General features: G+C 38.0%; 1 protein-coding gene across 1 annotated transcript in view; it reads left to right on the forward strand.

The window, feature by feature from the left end:
- The window catches only part of vopp1 (VOPP1 WW domain binding protein), a 46512-nt gene that overhangs the window by 14913 nt on the left and 11681 nt on the right, over positions 1–19918 (forward strand). Inside the window, exon 2 of the mRNA XM_044339759.1 lies at positions 12587–12645. Coding sequence (XP_044195694.1) covers positions 12587–12645 — 59 coding nt within the window. The remainder of the gene's footprint in view (positions 1–12586; positions 12646–19918) is intronic.

The raw sequence follows: 19918 nt of genomic DNA on the forward strand, positions 1-19918 counted from the left end.
TTCCAACGATTTTTTCTACTTTCAGCCCGAGCTGACCTCAGTTTGTGATGGATTTCTGTATATAGTCATCTGCTAAACCCACAGCCTGCTGTGAGTGTTTTTCCATTACATAGCAGTGCAAAGTAAAATAAGTTGTTTACCTATTGGAGGTGTGCTGGTTTCTTTAAAATGGACTTATTTCTTTCTATGGACATCTGTTACATGCACAGCACACGAGTTCGCTGCTCCGCTCCGGGAGTAGCCATGACTCCATTACACAGTACAGCAAAGTAAAATAAGTAGTTTACCTGTTGGAGGTGTGCTGGTTGTCTGCAGTTCTTCATAAAACATCTCACTGTGGTTGTTTTTGCTTGTACTAGTCCTCCCTGTGTTATTTCTAACTGATCTGCTGAACACATAGCTCCATATGTTGTTGTTTCGACTGGTTTTTAGTGCCGCTAATGAAGCTCCGCTAAGTCAGTGAGGAACACATTTTTACTTCCTGTAAATTCTTCACAATAAAAGTCTCCCATCAGTTAGTCATTTAAAGCTTTTAATTTTATAAGCAGTAAAGCAGGAAATGTTTGGTTTGCATTGACGGTAAAGTGTAATGGGAAATTGCTGATCACTCAATAAACACACAAAGAGAGCATTGTTAGGTTATGAAATAATGTAATCAAATAATACAATCAGTATAATGCATCATAGTTCTGGAGACAAAGATACATACCACCTAGCTATCTTTTCTTTGTCTGAAAGGTTGGCACTTAACCAGTCCCTTTAATACCACTTGTACAGAATTTAAGACATCTGTTTACTAACCTTACAGGTCAGCAACCAACCCTCAGATAGAAACACAAGTCAAAAGTTCAACTAACCTAGGAACAGTCTTTCTTTCACGACCATATATGACAGTACATAAGCATGCACCAAGTAGCATCACAAAATAACATTACTACCATATTAAATTAAGGACAAACCACACTATCCTCTAAAAGCTTATCAGTTTTACACATGAACATCTACATAACTATAGTTTATCACTGGCTCAGATAAGGGTATAACAGAATAAACTTAACTGTTAAACACACAACTGCCTCATCTTACACAGCAAAGAACTAAGTTTAGAATAGACATAGCACAGAGGAATTTAAAATGTGTGAAACACAAACTAACACTAAACTGAACTTAAACACTCTGAAACATGTATGATATATTTAAGAAATACATCAAATGATAACCAATTATTCAGTTTTCTTTTACAAAAGTTACATAACTCTGATACCTAAAGCTGGCCAATCATAACAGTTTGGGCTCATTGGAAGGGGCACCTTGAAGAGACAGGAGCTAAAACGGAGTGTCAGAGTAACTGTGTATATTGAGGGGCTGCATAAAGGGCCAGTATAAGATAAATAAGGAGTTATTTGAACTTTGAATCATGCCAAGCTACTCTAGTGGAGTCCAAAAATAAAATTTTAGAGCTGAAATTAGCATAATAGGTCCTCTTTAAGCTTCATTTGTAGACCAGCAGAAATGGTAATATGGGGGTAAATAACGTGTTCATGTATGTTCAAAATCAGGGTTAAGTTATCCCTAATCATGGACTATGGCTGATGTCAGGCATCAGTGTGGGTTTCAGGAACATATAATTTACTACACAAGCCAGTCGCAATTACCAACTGGAAAATTATAATTATAGTCATCCCAGTAAAACATGAAATCAGCCTGACTGACCAACCCCACGCTGCAAAGATGTTTGTGATGCCACTTTGTCACTTTGAAATCACTAAAAAAACATTTAATAGGTGGTAGAAGCTTATGTATTGTATAAAACAGCATCTCATAGAGCTATTGGATTAATTTTAGGAGCTTTTGGCCTTTTTGTGTTTTGTGACAGATGGCAGGATAGTTATGAAATTTTATTTCAATTTGAAATACCCTATCTTACATAAAGCCCACGCAACTAAGCTGTGTAATACAGTTAAGTATTAGTACAACACAGCTGTGTAGGGCAGCAAGAGTTATTTCTCTGGTCTTTCAGGGTAATTGAGGACCATATTATATGAAAAGTAGCTCTTATTTATAAAGTACTAGAGTCTGTTCCTGTGTTGTGGTTTGGTTGTCATTTATTGTGTCATAGTTTTATTGGAAATGGGGATGTACTTTATCTTCCTGTTCCAGCTCAGCAGAGCAGACTAGTTCAGACGTGTGTAATAACAGCAGGACAGAGAGGAGAGAATGCTGTCAAGTCTTTACACAGCACAGATTACAACTAGAAAGTTGAAAAATGTCTTTAGAAGAAAGCATTGGGGAATTGATTTCAATATGGACAAAACCAAGTTACAGTGACGTCAAGTAACTGTGCTGCCGCGCTTGTAGTTCTTGTAATGGAGGTTGTAGTTTTTCTGTGCAGATAACAAAATGTCACACTGAGCCTGATAGCATCCTGCTACACAACACAAGAGCCACAGACTCTGAACAACAACCTACATTAGCTTTCCTGCTAAAGTCTCCTTCTTATCTAACTTACAAACATGAACACACATCTTGTCCTGCACCTCAGTTTGTTGAATGATACATAAAGCTGCAAATGGAACTCCAGACCCATTAGATCCTTGTTTGTTAGTGAAACACTAACAGTTTATCCATGACTTGTAGCTACAGCAGTTTGTTTACTTCGTTCTGTACTGGTAGCCTGTCAGCTAACATCAATCAAACAAGGAATACATCTTCATTATAATAATACAAAACTACTATAATTCCATTTAAAAAAGCATGTTGATATGTTTTTTACTGCAAAGAGGGATGATAGAATCTGATTTCAGTTGGACTTAATCCCATATAATAGCATTTAGTGTTTACAGTTTACAATCACATTACACTGAATGCACGTAAACAGCCATGTGAACAGCCCTGAGATTTGCACCAACTCCGTATTTAAAAGCAAACTTAAGACTCACTGAGCTGCTTTTTTTTTAATCATTGTTGTTCCTGTATATTTCTTTTCTTTTTTTCTGTGCTATTCCTTTTACCCTTGCTTCTCTCTTCCTCTTTTTCTGTTGCTGTTACTGTTGCATCTTTGTTTTAATGTTCCATTACACTCTGAAGCACTTTCTAAATATACTTGCAGAGACTTGAAATTTGACTAGCCACCAAAAGAGAAGCGTGAAAATGTCCAATTATTTTTTTACTTGTCTTATGCATTTATATAACTGCTCTCCACTGCAACAACAACATCTGTTTCTCCCCACTGCAAGGATATAGTGCTGGTGGAAAAATACTGAATCTCTTTTTTATTTAATAGAACTTTTTGCTTAAAAACAGTGAAAAGAATATGAAGAATAAATGTAATGTTATTGAATGTGACTTTCAAAGCAAGACAATGGTTGCAACAATAATTTGAATGCATCAATATCCCAACAACAGGAGTGCCAATGAAAAGAAAGAACACACTCGCATTTAGTTACATCTGGTTACAAGTAATATTTTTTCTGTCAGCACTTGATAACGTTACATAAGCTTAGCTTTTCATTAATGTGGCCGTGCTGCCTGCATGTTTTTACAGCTTGTCCAGCTGCTTTGTTGCTGCTTCTTGTTTAATTCTCAGTGGATTGTAAATTAATTTAGTCCATAAATCAGCTGCAACGTAGGATAACATTACTGACAGACATTAGTGAAAGAAGATGCTTCTTATTAACAATAGTGCAACAGGTAAAACAGCTAAATCAGCTTCTGGACGAGTGATATTATTGGCTGCTGGAGGCGACTGTTTTACTAATCAGAAGCTACGGTGTGTGGTTCCGCAGATGCTGCAGCTCATTGGATAAGACTTTGCATTAAAACAGGAAGTAGTTAAATCATCTGTATTGAACATTTATCATTTAGTAAAACATTTTGTCATAGCTTTCATTTTCAATGGTTACTTATTTAGTTTTGTCCTGAAAAAATGATCTTAAACAAAAATGGTTTGTTTTCGAACATTGTTGTGATCATGAAAAACAAGCTGGGTCACCTTAGTGATGCTCTCAAGTTGTCATGCAAATACACTCCACAGCAGTGATCTTGTCTTCTAAAATCTAACAAGAGTAGGTGTACTCACAGACCTCACTATTTTTGTTTATATCTGTATTTGTAGAGATGTGGATGTAACGTTACTTTCTGTAAGATATCTTTTCTGTTGCTATCAGAAGGAGTGAGTCACTTCCAGGAATAATGTTGGCAGTCAACCAGCTGAAATCTTCCTCTCGGTGTTCAGTAAAGTTGTACCAGTTTGGCTTCTCCCCTTAAGCTAAACACAGGCAGTAACAGCATTTAATGAACAGGTGAGTGAATGATCAGCTGCTCTGCAGTGGAGAGTGCAGAGTTTACTGAGGAGAGTCAGTCTGTTGTCTTACTGCAACACCTGTATAAAACCAAGATGCTACAGCTTCAAAATGCTTAACACAAAAATTGGACTTAAATAAAACTAAAGACATGTTAGTCTAGTTTTCGTCAGCGACATTCATGTGTTGACTAAAGTCTAAACAAAAATTGAATCACTAAAATTTGACAAAATTAATATACATTTTCATCAAAAGACAAACTAAATCAAAATCAGGAGCCAGAATGTCCCTGAAGGTAACCTCCTGCTCTCCTGGATTTACAGTAAAACATTGAGTTGAAGCAGAAGCAGCTGGAGCTTATTATAATTCCTTCTCCCTGGTGTTCCTATCTTCTCAAAATGTTGTCATGTACAACCTGCACTAGCTCCATGAATTAACCTCTGCACCATCTGTCCCATCCTGGTGACACACTCTAAATGTTCCACAGCCTCCTTTATGCTCTTGTTTACTCCTCTTTTCTAACACAACAAAGAGACACTCTGATCTTGATTTGACCTGTCCAGGCCACCGTATCCCTCATTGTGCAAGAGCAGCCTTGCTGTGTGTGCAGTCATCTGGTTAATAAACAGTCCATTTCCAGGCTTGCAAGGATGTTGTTTCTGTGCCTATAATTAGAATGTGATTGCGTTATCGCACAGCCATATAATCAAGGTTGCTTCTCTGCTATTGTCTCCTCTCTTCTATATTCAATAGAGGCTTTGAAATTGAATGACAACAAATAGCCTGTATCATGATATTCTGCTGTTGTATGGTATGATTTGATTTTCTTTTAATCCCATTTAAACATTAACATTAAACAGTGAAGAAAAAAATTGCAGCAGCTTCCTGAATATAAAAAGGATATCAGTGAATTAGAGATGCACTGAATGCAATTTTCTTGGCCGTTTCCGATTTCTGTTTCTGTTTTTATAAGTCTGACCTTCCAATTCCTATTTTGGCTTATTCCAATTTTCTCTCTGTGTAAGAACTATAATTGACAGCATACACAAACATTACTTTATGGAAAATTCAATTATATGTTCATAATAAAACATTGTTCATATAAAACATGAACATAGTTTGTTGTTTTCTAACTACATGATGAACTTTTAAGTTCATTGAAGTCAACTCAAAGTAAAATACTGATAAAACATTAGTCAGTGGTGGGTACCACAAAGTATTTTCCTACTCTGTTTTTCACCTATAATACTGCAATTTCCCAAATATGATCTTTTTTTGGTGTAATCAGAAAGCACTTTACTGATATTGATTTGTAGCATTCGACAGGTGTACAGTTTTTTCACTCTGCTCTAATTATTTCATCATATATAGATGAATAATATTTATTTATATTTTTCCATACAGATTGAAACACACAGCAGCATTCATGTCAGTGTGTCAGATAATGTTAAAGAGGTTAAACTAAATATAAACAAAAACAGCAGCAGTATTAACAGCAGAGCCACACCTCAGATGATTTTCAATAAAACATTCATGTCAGACTTTTCCTTAATAAAAGGAAAAATCACCTGGTTTCAGGTAAACTGTGTGTAAACAGCTGAACATGTCCAGGTGTGGAAAGTCTGTGCTATATATATATATATATAGGCTATTTTGGGCTGGACCAGCTCACCATCTGTCCCATCTTGAGCAGACCTGGAATGGTCTGAATGTGGCCCTTGTTCAGGCTACTGTCTGAGCCTGTTGGTGGCTGTGATGATGGTGTGTGACATGTTGCTGGTAAATAAAACGTTAATTCATCTTTAAAGGGGACCTATTATGCTTTTACTTAGTTTCAGTCATATATACATATAATGTTACAATGTCAGATGTTGATGTTTAAAGTGGCCAACGTGTCATATAATGAGGTAAACACTAATGTTCGCTTAGCTTGTTTCTCTGATAACTAAAGATCCAGATATCTGATGACTAAAATCCTTCATCCGGTTAAAAGACAGTTAAAAACAATCAAGATTTAAAAAGTTTATCATACAAAAGTGGCTTAAAAATGAATAAAAGTCAATTTATGAGTGTCTGGCAGACAACCACAACACTGACATATTTTTTTGTATGTGTATTCTCTTTGGTACACCAACACCAACACATGCTTCTTGTGTGTGTATACTCTTTGGTGGAGGGGTATGATGCTATTGTGTGTGTGTGTGTGTGATACTTACAGCTAGGGCTGCAACTAGCGATTATTCACGTTATCAATTCATCTGTCAATTATTTCCTTGAGTAATTGATTAGTTAGAAAAACAGCAATAGTCAGCAAATCCTTTAACTTTTGATGCTGGAAGAGCGATTAATCGATGATCAAAATAGTTGATTTACAGGTTCTGAGAGGTGAGAAAACCTTATTAAAAATCACATCCTTTTTTAACAACGCAATTTATGAGAAATCAAGCTCTGAAAAATAACCTTCCTCAACAATATAGATAGTAAGCCTCTTACAAAGACTGAAGAAAGAAACACACGTTCCCTGTTAGCCTGTTGCTGCTCACTAATGGCTGAGGCGTCTGTGTGGTCAGCAGCGATCAATAAGACAGGAAGGACAGGGAGAGCTGGATGGATGGATGGATGGATGGGAGAAAGGGAAGTATAGAGAACTGGAAGAGATGAAACTGAATGCTACATTCAAACACAAGAGGAGATTGTGAAGAAATGAAGGAAGACAAATATGACTGCGTGGGGAATTTAAAGACAGATATTGATTCAAATGTATCAAAATTCAAAATCTCTTTTTGACCATTTTCATGATCAGAGAGATTACAGTTGTCAGTTGGAACAGTTGTCAGGGTGGGACAATTTAGACCAAAATCAGAGAGTAATTACCTGGAAATCCAGGATATAACAAAATGTATGAATGCCAATATGAGCAAAATGCCCCAGTAGAAAAGATCTGTCTTTTTGAAAACAATATTAATACACTGCGAGCTAGCATTGGAGCAAAGCAGTATTCAGTAACATCTGACTTTTCACAGGGAGCTTTATTATTGACCAGTCTCCTTTCAGAATCTCATCTACAGCATCCTGCAACTACAAAGGCAAAACACACTCTGATCACCACACACACTCCTGCATCTAAAGGTTTAATGTGCGGTGTAGAGCCATTTGAACTATTCATCCCCCCCTGAATGTCCTCTAGCCAAAACCCATCTGAGCTGCTTTTAAAGCAGGAAAACACAATCTCTGGTTGCATAACGGTCATTTTTGTCCCGCGGGAGCACAGAGGGACATTTTCCTCCGCTGTCAGCGCTTCCACTGAGCTCTAATTAGAGAAAGACAATGAACAGAGCTGGACGGTGACCATTGCTGGCAGAGTGTTGGGGACAGGATAACAATTAGGTCCAAACTAATGTAAAGGGATACCAACAAAGTCAAGAATTGTGAAATTAAAACTTGTTTATTCTAGCTATTTTTTGTATTCCTGTATCAGAAATGTATTGTTTAGTAATGTAATGTGTGTAATTTTAATATTATTGAAGGTATTGCAGTTTTCTCCTGTCTTTTTGCATGTAGTGTACATGCAAATGAAACTGTCCTCATTTTATCTTGCCTACACTCCATCATGTCAGAGGTGACATTGTTGACAGAGTCATAGAAAGGCTAATATTGGCCCGGATACTGTGAGATGGGAAGCCAAAAGCTATTAGATTCAGAGGATGATTGTGAGAGAGGATCAAGAGTGTTCATATCAGAGCCAGAGCTGCTCACAGGATCTGGTTCAGTAGCAGTAGAAGCCAGCAACAGCATTTGACTGCAGCTTGAGAAGTGGATACATGGATGCGGAGAGGAGGGCAGATAAATGGATGGTACTTGCATGAAGTTGATGGTTTGTCCTCTCCTCTCAAGCCTTTTGCTTATTTAATATCTCTGGCTGATGTTAAACATTACATTCATAGTCTCTAGAGGATGCATCTTTTTGAATCTAATTACCCTGGTTACGCTCTGATGTCAACTGCTGAACTCCATTAAATTTCCTGTGGATATCCATGGTCCCTAGAGGACGAATCCTGATTTTATTGTTGTCTTATTGTTGTCTCTCAAGCCACAATGTCAGCTATGTACACAAAATAATCTTGTAATGTCACAGACAGTGCCATTAAATCAGTGCTCCTGAGGATGAACCCTTTAAATCATCCCATAACCTTTACTCTTGTGCTGCTCTCTGGTCAGGCATCACAGTCTTTCTTTCTTTCTTTCTTTCTTAACACAACTTTCATACTCAAGCATCACTAAGGGCCATCATTTAAAACCAGGGCCATCCATTCAGCTGCCCTGTGATGCTTTAAAAGAGAGACAAATGATGATTCTCACTCATTTTTCCCTAGATGATGATCCTGTGAGGATTTGATTTTGTGCTTCCTGGGTGTGTGTAAGATTTCCCACCAGTGACCACATTAATAGCGGAACACAGTCTGGACAAATAGAGTGGAAGTACATTGTCTCAGTGAGAGGGGATGTGATGCTTTTCTCTGCTGCAAGCTCTATTTTAACATCTCCCCTGCCATCTTTCTCCCTGTCTCTCTCACTGTGTGTGTGTGTGTGTGTGTGTGTGTGTGTGTGTGTGTGTGTGTGTTCCTGCCATTTCTGTGTCACAGTATGGTCCCATCCTCCACCAGCAGCATAACAAATAACCTATTGTGTTGCCATGTTGTGAGCCACCAAAACAACTCGACCTGCCATGCCAAGCCCCAGCTCTGCTCTTCACACAGTGTCAGAGATGGAGTTGGATTTTGTTGTATCCCTCTGGGAGAAGATTTTCGCTCTTGGGTGCTGCTGGGTAATAAAACCAGGAAATATAAAGAAGACTTTTAAAAAGGGCCTTTAAATACTGGATTTAAAGGTTGATATCAGTATTTGAGTGTTAAAAATATATTTGCAGATATGTTTTCAACATGAACATATAACATTATCAAAAATCTTTGGGATCCTTTAAATTATATTATTGTATAATTGTGACCAAGATACTGAGCAGCACATTTTACAGTGTACAAATAAACTTGTCAGTGCTCTCTGGTGGACAAACTATGTAATTGCTCTTAAATGATATCAAATGCTTCTTACACACGCAATTTCTTGTTACTTACTGGTTGACACATACATAGATATATGTCTGTGATAGGGGTGGGGCGTTGGGGCAGCAGCCCCCACATGTACATCCGCCCCTGATCCACCTCCAATCTTATTAGTGACAAATATGACACTCTCTTTTGACCTTGCATTTGTAGTATCATTGTATTACTGTAGTTTTGAAAATAGGACACAGATGCATGAAGATGACCTGCATTTCAGACCAGATATCTTTAAAGTCACCCTCCAGTCAAAAATGTGTTGTTCTTCTTCTTTCAGTTGGATGTTGTTCTCTTCTCTGTGCAGAACGATGTCTGTGCAGAGTTTGTTTTCACATGTATCTGCTGAAGGAGGAAAGTTTCTCTGTGCTCACCTTGAATCTAAGTTGAAGGCATGTACCTACAAGCAGGATTTTGTGACATCACAACTAGTTTGGAACCACTTGTGGTCCAGTATACAACTTATAGAAGTGTGATGTGCACATACATTGAGAATGGACTTTACAGTGAAGTAGGAGACATCTTGTGTCTAACAGTTCAACTTTTAAAATGAAAAACACTTACATATTCATAGTTTCTGAATTTTTCAATAAGGGAGAAGGAGTAGATGTAATTTTAACAATTTCGGAGTAGGTAATTGCAGTTTTTGGTGGGAAAACCATACACACAAATTATTATTCAAAGCAGAGTATTTTTATATGTAAATTATTTAATACATATGAAAAATGTCAAAATAAAACTAGCAACGGTTACACCACTTATAACTTTCACTTGGAGAATGTGGGCATCTGCTAGCCGTCTCAGACTCCAAACAGCAGATGACCTTCAAACTGAAGTCTGGTTTGAACTCTCTTCCTGTTTCTTTCCCCCCACAATCGTTTCTAATAGTTTAAGGGTTAAACCAGTTATAGAACCAGCCTTTTAATGACACTTGTTACTCTTGTTCTTATCATTTTCAGCATAAAACTGGCATTGGCCTCAAAATTCTGATAGAAAACATTTGAATTTAATATCCATTTAGTAATTACTGAACACATTGCCAAACATGGGATGAGACAGATCACCCTTTTAAATGTAGGACACAATTAAGATGAAGCTGGCATCCTGCTTTCTATACTGGAGTTACTTGGTTCAGATGCACTGCACCAGCCTAAGCAACACAACCTTGAGAAAAATCTGATATGACTGATAAAAACCCTGCAACACACAGTATGTAAATCCTATCCTCAAGCACACCACAGTAGTAAAATGTGTGTTGTGTCATAAAAATGCAGACGGGAGGGGAGGGGGGGGGGGGCTTGTTGGTGTAATAGAGAACAACTGGCATAACTGAGACGCTGTTGTTCCTGCAGATGAAACACCAAAGTCACTAACAAGAACTGCTACTTTTAATTTCCAAAGTTCTGAATGTTTGCTTTTATCACCACCAGGAGTTAATAGAGTTCAGAGCGTAACAGTCCTGTGATATGAGTGAATGTCATATTAATTTCATAACCATATCCTAAGACTGCATGTTTTCATTTGGCATTGAACCTCTTGTTCAACTTATCTTTAAGAAGTTGTTTCCACATTAATGGAAGGTGATGCTGTATATGCTGCCTGTCACCCTGAGGCAAGGCATGTCCCTGCAGCACGATTCACTTCATTTAGCACGCTCTCTCTCCTCTCTCCTCCGCCTTCAGCTGGCTCCTTTTCTCTCCTATCTCACCTTCCCTCTCTCTTTCTCTCTTTCTTCTCAACATCCTCAGCCTCTCTCATAACGCTTCTTTGCAGGGCGCAGAATGATAAAGCCCAAAATCCTCTATACGCCACTACAAAGCAGGCTGTATTTTCACAGAAGGAGATCATTTCAAAGACAGTTAATTAAAGGCGCTCTCCAGCCGGCTGGTGTCGGCACTCTGTGCATTCTGAAGTGAAGCTAGTAATGGAAAAGGGAGGCTTCATTCATACTCATAGGAAGCAGGGGGCTCTTGCTGAGTGTAGAAGGAATAAGATTGGTATCAGATTAAACAATAAGAATATTCTCATATGAAAGAATATGATGATTTATGCCTGGCAGGGATCGACTGACGGAAACCTGTTGGCTTTGATAATGGAGATGAATTCAGACTGAAAGTGTTCATTGAAATCTAATTTTATTGTGATTTTTGAGTCTTATATATATTAAGTTTGCAAGCACTCCTTGTCATCATGTGATTTTCCTCAAAAGCTCAACACTTGCAGTGAAAATGTTGTTGACCCATGTAGGTGTCCATACTGTGTCTGTTAGCCATGCAGGTGACACGGATGAGATGTTTCACTTGTATCTTGGTAGCACATTGCTGCCACCATGACAAGAAAAAGAAAGGCAGTGTGGAAAAGATGCTGTTAAAATAATAACATTTTCATGTTACCGTATTGACCCAAATATAGAAACCGCCCCCTTTTCTAACAGCTGTTTTTGGAAAAAGACTTTTTGAAGATACAACAGACTTTCAAACTCATCCTGTTTGGAAAGATTCCTAGAGATACTATTAATCCAAGGAGAAGAGAATCCTCATCCATGACGCCTTTTTTCTCATAAAAGTGAAATACTTCCACATCTGTGTAGCTTGTCTATCAGTCACACACTCCTGTCAGGCTCATAGCAGTCAAAATGATTTTCTGACAATTAGCATCTTTCAGCGTTTTATATCATCTGTGGCTTTACAGATGATTCAGTCCACTATCTGTTTCTGCGGTTAAGATGTCGGTAGATGTCAGGAGAGACCTTTGACTCATTTTCACTTGTCATTAGTTGATTTCCTTCGTGGAGGAAAAGCATGCGACGAGTCTTCAGAATTTTGATTTAGTGGAGTTTTTTATTTATTAGGTTAAACGGAGAGAACGAAACATTTTTATTGATGATTAACTCTAAAAGAGTGATTATGTATTGGACTATGTATTTTGTGCATGGCCAAAACACGGGTGACCTACGCTCCATACTGTGCCTGAACGCATCCTGTGGACACTGATGGAGCACTGAAGCTGCTGTGAGGAGAATTAGTTAAAAATAAGTGACAATTATGGTTTGGACAAGTTGAGCTCTCAGTTACTAGTTTAAGATGAAATGAAAAAATGAAATGACTAAAAATGCTGTTGGTGAGTGTTGTTTTTTTAATAATGACCTTGTTCTGTCTTCCTCTTTTACAGTGTGTAGAAGCCAAAAAGTACTGCTGGTATTTTGAGGGTGGATACCCCATCTACTTCATGTAAGTACCACAATATTTCATTCTCCCAGCTGTTATCCAAACTCCACTGCAGAGAAAAAAGGATGTTTGGAATAGATGGCAAAGTGCTCCTCATTCCCCTCAATCTGGCTCCATAATGTCACCATCAGCCTGGCAGACTTGTAAGAGCAGCAATTTTTAAATTTGTCACACAAAGTGTACACAAACAAGCATGCATAAATAAGCTTTTCATAGCATGGATATGACTATAACCTGAAGATGTAAATCTTTAAAGACTGGTCACAGATATATAGTTTCATATTTTAAAAAAGTCACTGTAGTTTTTAGCAAACGTTACTTAAACAGGAAGAAATAGTGCACTTGTTGGAGACTATTTTCAGCGGCGGAATAATCCACATTTGGTGCCCTAGTGAGTATTTCAGGACAATGTGTGGGATGGAGTCAGAATAAACTACAGTGTGTGTGTTCATGGTGATGAAGGAACATGTCAGCCAGTGCAACAGTGTGGCTCATTCATGTGTTTTTAATAGTTTTGGACAACAATGGAGGTCTACAGCACAGAGAAATAAGATATATCAGGCTTTGATACACACGCAGTACTTGTTAGTAGATCAGCTCACTGTTGGTTAGAGTCTCTTAGTGGGATACAGAACATTGTGAGCTACTTCTTCTGTGCATGGCTTCATCTTCCTCACCAACTAAAAGTGACCTGCTAAACAACTTAGCTGTCCGGAGTGTGATTTTAACTCCAGTAGCTAAAAGTTTGTTATTAATGAGTCAGTCCTTTATGTGATCAGCTTCATAAAGCATTTAATGAAGTCTACACCACCCATTCAACATTTGAAAAAGTGCTGAAAATGTCTAAAAGTTCTGGTCACGTTAGCCAAAAGTGAATGTCACCATCATTAACTCTGGTTTTACAGTAATGGCCTACCACTGCTGTCACATTAAAATGCATTTAATAAGGGGTACATGCAGGAAGTGATGATGTACGCCATGGATACATTTTAAACTGCATACTCAAAGATGACGTCTATTCACAAATGAAAAATGGTCGCTGAGCACATAACTCACAAAGTTTTCTAGCTTCTGGGTTTGACTCTGCGTTGTGTAGCCCTCTGCACATACTCAGTATTGTTTCCTCCTTCTTGCCCCACCCCCATGCTCCTTTCCCAGAGCTTTTCTAGGCTCTGGGAAAGTTTTACAAATGGGGAAAATGCTATTTTGGCCACAGGAGATTGTTTTGTTGCATTACCATGAGTGGCCACTGGGACAAATTGGCAACACGGCTGAGTAGCGTCACGTCATGAACAACGTGATTTTTTTATTTAGGAACATTGTTGTTCTCTCTCATTTCAAGAAAAAGAACAATCTGCATTTAAAAACAAAGTCAAGTGAAATTTTAGTCCGAATTTTCAGTAAACTTGTAAACTGCTGTTTTATATGGAGGGGCTAATGAGAGCTGTGAGACTCAACCATACAGTCCATATGTGGGCTGGAATAGTTAAAAGACTCTAAAATCTCTGTTTAGCAGAAAATGTGGCTATTTAATGTCCATCATCAATATGTGTGAGCCTTTCACACTAATCAAAGTTAAATTCAGTTTTATTATTCAGTGTTATCAATAAAACTCCTGCTTACTGGAGCTTTACATTCAGTTTTGGGAAGTAGAGTGTTTCACTGATTGAGACAGATGACAGGCTTCTCCCATAGTTCCAACTTTCATCCATTTTATTTGCTTTCTAGTTGCTGGCCACAGCTCTAGTGGTGATGAGATAGAGGAGAGAGACAGAGACAGAGAGCGCCAGTGAAGAGAGATGACCTAATGAAAAACAACTTGGAGGAAAACCTGCTCTCTCCTTCACTTTCTTTCCCTTCTCTCAGCCCTCAATTTCTGTTTCTCTGAGTTCACTTTCTTTTTCAAATTAGCAACCCACAGCATTTTCATAGAAATCAATGAAAAAGAGAAGAAAAGCTTTCCGCTCAGCGTTTATTACAGAGACATACAGTACATGTCTATTTTGATAATAGTTTAACAGGGATTATACTGTACTGCTGTATGTGTAAATTGTGCGTCATGCTATGCTGATTCCAGTCGGCATATAAATCTCAAGATGGAAAAATACAAAATTGAAAAACACAAGTGGTTCCTCAAATCTCTCAAGAAAAAAAAACGAATGAAAGAAACAGATGAAACAAATCTGTATCTAAGAAGCAGCAATTTCTTAAAAGAATGAACGAATGAATATTGGAATGAAAAGAATGCATTAAATCTGACTCAGTATCACATAATGGGTAACTGTCAAGAGCAAAACAATTCAAAACTTAAATCAATGCATCTAAAGCTTGGAGCCACATTTAAAAGCAATTTAAATTCCAACAACATTTGAAACATCACCCCACATTAGACTGCTTTGGCTCAAGTTAGGTGTATCTAATAAACTGGCAACAGAGTGTAAACATTGTTTGCAAAGGTAAAATCAAAGACTCAAATCTAAAAAATCTCTTATACATGCTAAAGAGCTTTATTTTGCAACAAATAATGCAGAAAATAACATCAACTACAGAAGCATTTCCTGCAGATGATGCATGTGATTGCTGTGTGGAAAGGCATTGATCTTAATGTTCTGGCTGAGTTGTAAATGCAGTTGGAGTGAAAGGAGACTATAAAACACTTCTGCATCAGGCTGTAATGCATTTTGAGATTGGAGTTTACTACGTACAGGTGCTGTGTTTTAAATATAATGGGACTAAATGGCCCTCAATCATAATGAGCTTATGTACTGCTGATCATTGGGCAGTACTGAGCAGTCTTAAATCTTATAAAGGAGTGTGTATAATTGCTGGAACTGGAGTAAGATTGCTGATACACAGCAGTCTGAATGATTCAAAGCAATGTGGGCTATTTACTCAGTAAGCTTGCTGACAATTTTCAATATAATTAAAAACTGATTTGACTCAATATTTTTCTGTAATTACTATAATATTTACAGCAGCATATTAGTTTTATACTGTATCACTCCCTCGCAGTGCCTTTAAATCCCCAACTTTCCTCAAAGCTTACTATTGAAACCCAACTGAGGATAAAACATCAACATTTAACCATGATTTAAACATACCCATCAATTGCAATTACATTATTGGTTTACTTAACATTACTCAATAATATAAAGATTGTGATATCTTGATATTCAAAAGTGCTTTTATATATATATCAGTTACAGTATGCTAACAATGGAACACTGCTGGTAAGTCTCACCTGTCGTTGTCTTTATATCTAATACTGATGCCCTGAGAGTAACCCTGCATATTGTACCGGTCAGATGTTACTCTGAAAAGTTAAAGTGAAATATTCCTGCCCCTTTCAAATCTCAAGCCAAAACCAAATCTAGTGAAAAGGCTTTATCTTAATTCACAAGGTAAGACTCTTAACATATCTTTCCCTCCACCGTGGTGCTGCTTTTCTCTGCCTGCAGCCACATTTAGGAGCTTTACACGGAGGATCGCTGGCCTCTTTGTTCCAAGTCTCCTAAGAAAAGAGTAATTCTCTCAACTCAACCTCTCACGTCTCTGTGTGACTGTGTGCATAGTCATGTACATCTGCCTCTATGAAAACAAAATGTGAGGATGGACAGAGGGAAGGATAAGTGGACTCACATAAGACAAGTGTGTAACTGAGGATAACCTCATTTTCTCAAGTTCTGCTTTTCCTAATGGTCATTATGGTCCAGCACATTATGTTTACAGGCAATGATGAGTCATCTGTTACAGTCTAAGTATAATTAATTAAGACATAATGCAAATAGATTATCTGCCACATTCCACTGGGGAATGAATCCTGTCACGTGTTTTAACAAGAGTTAAATAAAGAGACTTCTCATATTGTAACAGCAAAATTCTGCCCTACCTCCAGCTCAAAGAATATTCATGTATACAAGCTGACAGGGAGTTTGGCAGGAACTGGCATCCAACAGTTGCTCGTCCTCGTACTAGTGTTGAAATGCCAGACAGGACTTGGAGTGTGAAGTATACGCTGTCATACTGACTATCTACACTCATCTATCACACACACACACCTTGCTATTATTTCAGTTTTATTAATGCTCAGTTGGCCTCTGTTCTGAATGTTTGGCTTCCAGGCTGCTGGGCTTGCCATTTAAAACTTTTAAAAGTTTTGTTTATGAAGCAGAAAATGTGATTAATAGCATCATTACAATACACCTGTGGTTCTTAAAAGCAGAGGAAATGTCAGGGTACTATAGTGAGCCTCTCTGTCAGTACAGAGACAGGAAGTAATTCTCTGCAACTGGACAGGAAAACTTTCAAACTTTTTTCTTTCAGTTCTGTACTTCTTCCCCCCTCTTGACATGTGTTTTAAAACTGCACTAATTAATATTTTTCAGTCAGGAACACTCTCATCATAGATTACACCATTTATTGTAACAAATGGAAATACAGTTTACCTTGGCGCTGACGGCTCAGTTCTAAGATGCTCCCTGGATTAGACAAGCAGCATGCTAAGCCAAACCAGGGAGCACAATACAGAAACCCCCCTGGGTATACAAGAGTGGGCCCAAAGCAAGACATTGAATTCCAGACTACCTTGAACCATGTTATGACTCTGAACCAAAAAGGTGGAGGCTGGGGTGGTGGAGGCAAAGCTTTGCCAGCAGCAGTTTAGGTGTGGCAACACTGGTAGCAGGGATCAGTGTAGGAAGGAGTCATATTTAAATGGACCGCCTTGTTGAGAGAATGGCTGTATGTATGACTGGTGTATGACTGATTGGAAACACTGATTCAATCAGTAGGCTGTCAGCTAACTACAGCTGGAGCGTATGACTTTCATGTCCTGCATGAACTTAAGTGATGCTTCATTTAGCAGAACAGTGGATCGAATGCATAAGTATTATGAGAAGAGAATTATAACTCTGCAGCTCTATGGAGCATCTTAGCACCTTTCATCTCATTGTTTTGGTTTTACAGCCCACAACTTTACTGTTCTGGTTCAGTTTCAACACTCATCACTTTTGTCTCTTGCAGCAGCAGACATCTTTTTTCAGCTTAAAGGCTCCGTGAAGTGTACTGTACACTACCTGCCCAGCACCAAACAGCAGACAGAATAAGTTAGAGACTAGCTGTTGAACATCATTTCATCATCAACAGCAGAGCCAGATAAAGAGCCAGATAGTTCTCTCAGGAGTTGGCAGGGACCAAAGCAGAGCTAAAATGAAACAATTTTATAAAGTAATAATATGTCAGTCTTGTATTACCAGGTTGTTCTGCTGCCTCCAAGTTGATTTTGCTAAACGGATTTGGTCTGATGCCAACATTTAAAAAAATTAAAAAAAAAATATCTGCGCATGACAACTACACACTAGTTACGATTAGGGAAAGATGGTAGTTACAGTTAATAAAAAAGGCAAACATTAATTGCAGGTCTGTGACTGGGTGGCAAACTCTGGTCTTCTTTATAAAAGTCAGATGTGCTACACATACCCCAACACCAGAACCTCCACTCACTTACTTCCCACCTAAAGGACCCATCAGTACTTCCTGCACTGAATGTTGTCACTGGATGTAAATCGTGAAGAGTGGAATTGTCTAATATGGACGTAGTTAACAGAGATCATTAATTATTTTAAGGACAGAAAGTGGCCGTGAAGAATATTAAAAGCTAAAAGGGCAGAAATTTCTAGTACTAATTTATCTAATAAAGTGCTCTTTAATATGACATTGAACCTGAATTTGTTGCCATATACTATAGTTATAATCAGTTTCCAGACTACAGTTCCCTGTATATTGTAAATTTATATTACTATGATTTTGCCTGCCTGAAGAGGAGGGTAAATTTTACTAATGAATTTAGGTCCCTCAACATATTTTTATAGAGAAATTTTGAACATTGGATGTGTATGATTTGGATCAGGCAAACCATTTAGAAACAAGTAAGAGATCAAGGAGAACATCTTCTCACATCTGTCTATGTACCTGTTCCTCTATCTGTCAATAGAATGACAAGGAATATTCCTGTTCCTGTCAATCTAATCTTAAACAAAAAAATCTCAAACTTTCCTCAATCACAGCAGAACAAGGACTTAAAGAGCAACTTAACAGCTCCTTAATGTTGCTCCTCTAACAGAGTAAGCAACAGAACACCCCCTCCTCCCACTTAACCAGCTGGTGCTGCTGCAAAATGAATTACCACGGACAAATATGCATTAATTCATGTGACTATTAAATCTTACTAATGTAATTATATTCCAAACCTGACAGACAAATATACATGCAAAAACCACAATGTTTTTCCCTCTCATTTCTGCTGACAAGTGCATTCAGTCATTTTCAACATCTTTTACTTTTACATATAAATGAACGTCTGTTACATTCAAGCCCTTGCCAAACAAGTTCACACAATGCTGATTAAGCCTATCACCGCCAGATAAATCTGTCTGTATTTCACAGTACACTGAAGCTTTTAAATCTGGTGCTGGGCTTGACATTCCCGTGCTGGCTAGATGAATGCATAATGCGAGACTTCCGCCAGCCAAGTGGCTAACACCTGGTTAGCTCTCTGCTAACTTGAATGGGGATAAAATAATTGAATCGTGTGGCTCTTCTAGACTTTCTAAATGTTATCGGACAGAATGGATCAAATTCTGATTGTGAAACAAGTCATTTTGCGGGGGTTGTGTGACGCTCAAAACAATTTATCCACCGTTTTACAGCAGCAACAGTAGTGATGGAGTAGGCTACAGCGGAGCCCATGACATTAGCATGTGTCAACAGTGTTTTTGTAATTACCCTCACTGCCAGAAGGGGGAGAAAAAAAGTCCCGCTTTGCAGCTTTAAGAACCTTGGAGTTCAACATCATTTCATGACATTTCAACATCAGATATGCCAAAGCCTGACAGTAATAAAAAGCAAGCTATGACTTTGCCAATACTCAATTCAAATCAAAGGCCAAGGCGAGGATGTATGAGCAACAGTGAGTATGTGATGTCTGTAGAAACTATAATGCAGTTTTAAGTTGTGTGTTTGTTTACAATAGACTTTTGTCACAGGAGACATTTTGACATGTCACAGTAGGGAAAGCACAGGTATAATTAATAAACTTATTGATTGCTGCATTCCAATTATGTCAGCCAGTCCTGTTGTTGTGCATGCTGGCTCACTGGGAAACTTAAATGGAACAGAGCCATCATTCATGTTATTAGTAACACCTGTGTTTTACTATTACAAATCAAAATGTCTGTGGTGAAAAAGGTTCATTATGCTCTACATAGTTTAGGTCGTG

The sequence above is a fragment of the Thunnus albacares genome, chromosome 21 (genome assembly GCF_914725855.1).
Source record: "Thunnus albacares chromosome 21, fThuAlb1.1, whole genome shotgun sequence".
Taxonomy (NCBI): domain Eukaryota; kingdom Metazoa; phylum Chordata; class Actinopteri; order Scombriformes; family Scombridae; genus Thunnus; species Thunnus albacares.